This window comes from Carcharodon carcharias, chromosome 11 (genome assembly GCF_017639515.1).
Source record: "Carcharodon carcharias isolate sCarCar2 chromosome 11, sCarCar2.pri, whole genome shotgun sequence".
Classification (NCBI taxonomy): Eukaryota; Metazoa; Chordata; class Chondrichthyes; order Lamniformes; family Lamnidae; genus Carcharodon; species Carcharodon carcharias.
The window spans coordinates 146971824-146977823 of record NC_054477.1 but is presented as its reverse complement, the minus strand read 5'-3'; the positions used below and the strand labels follow the sequence as shown (position 1 = coordinate 146977823).

Below are 6000 nucleotides of genomic sequence, written 5' to 3'. Positions count from 1 at the left end.
AACGCGGAACTGTCCCAAATTTCAGACTCTAACTCAGAGTCGGAGACATTTGCAGAGGGTCCCAGGAGCAGGGGAATTGTCCAAAGTTGAAACTTCCTGGGCAATTCCCACGTAGGTCCATGGGCCAGGAGTTCCAGTGTCCCGATGCACAACTCAGTCATCCGCCTGATCTCCGATAATCCAGAGACAAGAAGATTTGGCCCATCGTCATTGATTGGAAACCAACATTAGATGAATCCTGAAACAGATAAAGCTGCAAACTGCAACATCTAAAAATAATGTGCATAATGCAGTAGAATTTACTTACCATCAACCCTTTGCTGCAAAGGAAACTTTTCAGAAGTTAATGAAAATGCAGAATTGGTTAAAGCTCTTTTGTGATTTATTTTGGTGGGGATTTGGAATGGTCTGTCTTTTGTTTTTACATGTAACCAATTCTCTTTTATATTACATACGTTTTTCTTTTTTTTTTAATATATATTAGACCATTCCATTTCTTTATTTTTTTTTTTAAACATGGCTCAAAAGTCAAAAAGACTTTGACAGAGCTGTTGTACAATGAATGTTTAAAATCAACCCTCAAGTAAAATACACATAAATCGAACAGAAGAAAACCAAGGCTAATACATAGTAAAGCCTAAAGCAAACTATGCAAAATAAAGGTATACATAACTTTTAACAAACAAGAGCACTTTTCAGTACTTCCCAAATTCTCTGCTTTATCACAAAGCTTAGAATGTCTCAGTTTTTCAAAACATCCATAAAGAGATTCAATGTCAACCTTCATTCCATAACAACATGGAACCATTTATAATAGTTACATTGAAATTTTCTTAGTCTGGTCAGATCATATGACCAAATCGGTAAATTACATGTAAAATCTTGGTATCTCTCTTTTAGGCCAAAGTTCAATGAACATTTATATACCAAGTTTCACAAAATGAATTTTAAAAAATGAATTACATACATGCCTCCTGTTGAACTAAAGCCGTAATTTCATTTCACTTCTTCCATATGGGTACAGTAGCAACTCATTGCAGGGCTAACCCTCTACCCCAAACAGTGCTTCTGGACTAATACAGGCAATTCACTACAATCTTTAGTACATTAGTTATTTAAAAAAACAAATCACATTATGATTTAGAATGCAGACAGCATAGCTTTCTGTAAGTAAACATTGGTCGCTCTCCGATCATCTTCGCCATGAACGCGATTCATTATCATCTTCTTCATCGTCGTCATCTTGGAGCAATAAGTCATCAATCAAAGACTCCTCCTGAAACTAAGTAGAAATTCTCCCATTAAAATAGAGTGAGTTTATTTAGAAGAGTAGATACCAATGAACTTCAATAACAACTGAAATGCGCTGTGTAATTAATATATATCACCACTTTTGTGAGCTCTCTGTCAACTAAAAGTCTCAGGTCATGAGTGCGATGGACTGCTCTTCATTTACAATCACCTCAAAGTTTTCCTCCAAATTACACATTAAAACAACAGTCATTCCTGGGTCAAAATCCCAAACCCCACAATCATTGCACCCCCACCTCCTTGCCAAAAAAAATCTTAATAGTGAGGCTATGGTGTTTCAGCTGTATGAGATACTGGTGGTATTTGATTTCAAAAGGAACTAAAACAATGGAAGCTAATCTCCACAGGCAAATCAAACCAGTCTGTCAAACTGCTCCCTTTTTTACTGAGGAGGAGTTATGGTTTATATATCAACAAAAATATGGAACAGTTCATATGCCAGGCACATAACTACATTCACCATGCTCAGACTAAATTGAAGTAATTGTCTGTACTGTGAATCAAAGATTTTTTTTAAATAATTCATTATCTTGTGCAACAGTACTGTGGTTCTCAAAGATTATGCTAGTTTCATTTAAAAGGAATATGGCCAAATATTGAACCATCTGACAGATGCCTGACATTTCAATTAGATCCTGCAAAAACAAATGGTTTGTTAATGTAGAAACTGTTGCAGTCAGAAGCTTGCATGGTTTACTTGATGCAACAGATATTTCTTTTTTTGCAAAGATCATAATGCAACAGCTTCTTTTAAACTGAATTAAATCCATTTCTAAAAAATACTATTGGCTCTTCCTGAAATAAACATGGTAACAGCTCCATTTTATACAGAATTAGGTTCTCAGTTAAATTTGGTTCCACTGTCTAAATACTAGTTAATGCAATCATTTAAACACACACGAAATGTATTCTTGTTTTAATTCATGTGATCTGTAAGGACACAAGAAACAGTCCAAAACAATGATGCCACTAAACTGACAGCAGCTAGCAACATCAAGATAGCATTCAATTCCATATGGTACCAACGAGTCCTAGCAAAACTGAGCTTATTGGGGATTTAAAAGGAAACCCATGGTTGGAGCAAAACATGACAGCTCACCTGAGACTTGGATGACGGGTGAGCAGTCTCACAACACTGGAGTGATCAAGAGATGAGGATGAGATAGAGTGTCATCGGAGACGTGCAAAAATTGATTCCATGCCTATAGATGCTACTGCCAAGGGACAGTGTGTAGAGCGGAGGGATGTGGAGTAAGAATGAGTCCTCACATAATGACAGCGTGGAGTAGGAAAATAAACATTGGTCCATATAGTCTGCTGATGATTGGATGCTTAAGAGTGGGACCAAGTTAGGGCAGTCCCATTAAGTTGGATAATGGAGTACAGGCACTGGAAGATCTGATGTAACTCTTTTGTTACAAATCAAGGGACAAAGTAAAAGGCAGCCCCTTAAAGGGAAACTGCAAAAACAAAAGACAAAATGCAATGGAAACATACCAACATTAAATCAAAATGTGATTAAAGGGGATTACAGTCCCCGCAGTACCCACCGAGCACGGAAGGCCTCAACGGTGCTGGCAAACACCGCGTGCTCCCTCTCCAGGGGCATCCGGTCATGAACATAACCACGGAAGAAGGGCAGTCGGGTCGGATGAGCCCCTTGATCGCCCATTGCCTGGACCTGTTAATGGCCAACTTGGCCAGGCCCAGGAGCAGGTTCACAGGGAGGTCCTCCTCCCTCCCGGCCCCCCTTCGCACAGGGTGCCCGTAGATCAGGGGCGTGGGGCTGAAGTGCAAACAAAAACAGCAGTAAAAGGTTCTTCAAGAAACTAATCAAGCATGTAATGATGTGATGGACAGATAGTAGACTACATCCTTCTGTTGTCACTGACTTTGGCTAAGGCCATTTTGGTTCTGTGGAAGAGGCAGAAGGCAGGTTGGAAAGATCTAAAAACAAAATTGCAGGAGAGATTTTGGGAGGTGGTACTCAAGATCTTTTGTCTACTTCAGTTGCATATCCTGCTAAATATTTTGATTCACACAATGGGCATCAATGACCATGCATGGAAACTGACTTGGAATCGTCACAAAGGCTGACAAGGAGAAGATGAATTAGCACAATTAAAAGAAACAAGCAGCAATAGGTTAGTAAATCATCACTCAGGCTTAGCAACTCCTCCATGTTAAGCAATTAAAAATTCTAGTGAAATACAGAAATTAAACTGAATGCAAAAATAGATAAATGTTAGAACACAATTTTTATGTAGCAAGTTGATTTCCTTCCTCAAAATAAGCACAGGATCGCAAAATGTCTAATAATACAAGGCTCACAATTTATTTTATAAGCAGTAACTCAGTTTAATGCACTACCAATGACACAGCTGAAGATTTCAAGAGCCAAATACTGACAGTGGTTGCAACCTCAGCAAAACTGAACACACTGGTAATCCACAGGTTTCGTCAAATTTGGAGACTTGAATGAGAAGAACTCTTCTTGGGATTTGATCAGTTTCACCCACTGAACATACTGCAACAAGACATATGCTGATACTGGAACTGGTGGCACAGGTTTTTGTTTGGTGTTTAAAGTGCTCCTAAGTACTATGCACAAATGCTTTATTTTAACTGAATATAAATTAAAAACTTTATAACCTTTAGAATGGTTGACCTAAATGGAGTTGGTGTAATTGGTGACCACTTTTGTGCCTTTGGAGATGGTGTGGCTGGCCAGTTCGCCTGGCAGCATGAGGCGGACGGTGCTCTGGATCTCCCTGGCAGAGATGGTGTGATGCTTGTTGTTGTAGCAAATGATGTGTGAGACCTCGGAGGCGATGCAGTCGAAAATGTTGACAACGAAAGAGTTCATGACACTCATGGCCTTGGACGAGATCCTGATGGAAGGGCGGACCTGGGTCAACACCCTGTACGTGTAAGTGGAATAGCTCTGCTTGTGAGATTTCCTCCACTTCTTGGGTGGCTTCTTTGTGACTTTAGTCAGCGACTGCTTCGACACCTCGTGGGACACATTGCTCTAGCCGCAGCCACCACCCCAGGCATGCCACTCAACTTGGACCAACTTATACATCAACATGCCCAACATCTTGATACCTCTATTTTCTTCAATTCTTTCCCAACAGCATTGTGTGCTTGCAAAACTAACAACCTTGCCTGTCCGAAATACCCTAGGTGGAACAATAAGCAGGCCCAAGACCGTTGCAAGTTATGGAGATATGAGTATCTTGAATATTGGCAAAATCAAGAATCTTTAAAGCAATATACGTGGCCTAGAAAATCAAGTTTGATTCAGGTACAAACAATGGCCAACAGATGCAGATGATGCCATCAACAAGCACTGCTAACTAGACACTTTAGCTTTGAAGAGTCATTAGAACATAAATTTTTCTCTCCACAGATGCTGTTAGACCTGAGGTTTTCCAGCATTTTCTGTTTTTGTTTACTGCTAACTAGACAGCTGGTTTCATCACAAAAACAAAACTGAGATATTGTTAGCACCCAAAACCTGATTGATAGGCAGAGAACAAATGGTGATGTTCGATGATCTGGCTTATACAAGGTCCATGTTAATTTATTATACTCCATGTACTTCAACAAAATTTATTTAAAAATACTTTTATTGGTATTAACTGGTTAATCACTTAAGAAATTGCTGCTCTCAATTCAACATTAAAACACTTGCTCAACCAGCCCTTTGCTTGTCATGTTCTACTTTCATCATCCCTTTTACCCTCCTTTGAACGCTCGTAACACTGATCATCTTCCAAAAACACCCCTCTACTTCAACCCTCTTTTACGACGCTTAAAACCCACCTTTCCAACCAAACTTTTGGTCGTCTGTTCAAATATCTCCTTTTGTAGCTCAGTGTCAATTTTTTATTGATAACGCTCATTAAACAATTGGGAAGTTTTCTAGGCTAAAGATTTGCTACGTTAAAAGGTGCTGTATAAATGCAAATTATTGCTGTGCTTCTCTAATTGTCACTCTTGATAAGTTTCTCCACTGCAAGCTTTCTCTGTCGACTGTATATCTCCCATTGTGTGTCTGCTTTTCAACTTGTTTTAACTCTTACTCATCAGCAGATAAGAGCACAGGGAAGTTAACAAAAGTAACAAAGATGGGTGGGAAACTGAAACAATTGGGCCAGGGAAACATCACTAACTTGTAATTAAACTATCTATTTACATATTGAATGGTTAGGGAATAACTTCCTGAAGTAGTTTGCAGAAGGAAAAAAATAACAAAAATGGGACAATCATTTAATTATCATGAGGAAAGAAGAGTAAAAGTTTGGTTAAGTGGAGAGGCAGAGCAGAAAATGAACAGAATGCCTAAGATGGAAGATTAGTGTGCAGAAATAAAATTTAGGTGGTTTGCTTAGAAAAGACAGGATAAAAGTGGTGACAGATTGAAGGATAATATGAAGTTTAAGTTCAATTTGTTGTACATCAGCCAGGAAATGTAATTCAGTGAGCTTAGAGGTAATGAGAGAAGCTGGGCTTGGTGCAAGACAGAATTCTGAAAAGTTTGGGTTCAGACCCATATAGCACAAATGGCAGCCATTCACAGAGTCATGTCTGTGGTAGCTTGTTGCTAGAGCAATCAAAAACTAATGCCATTGCCTGCTTAGTTCCCAATGGCTCCCCATCTTCCTCTACAATGGAAATTTTGAA

At 39.0% G+C, this 6000-nt stretch overlaps 1 protein-coding gene across 4 annotated transcripts in view; it reads right to left on the bottom strand.

The window, feature by feature from the left end:
* Positions 1-385: 385 nt before the first annotated feature.
* Positions 386-6000, bottom strand: part of rbm26 (RNA binding motif protein 26) — an 89951-nt gene continuing 84336 nt past the window's right edge. For all 4 annotated transcript variants that reach the window (XM_041199563.1, XM_041199565.1, XM_041199564.1 and 1 more), the window contains exon 22: positions 386-1282. In XM_041199563.1, the coding sequence (XP_041055497.1) occupies positions 1193-1282 (90 nt within the window). In that variant the 3' untranslated portion in view covers positions 386-1192. The remainder of the gene's footprint in view (positions 1283-6000) is intronic.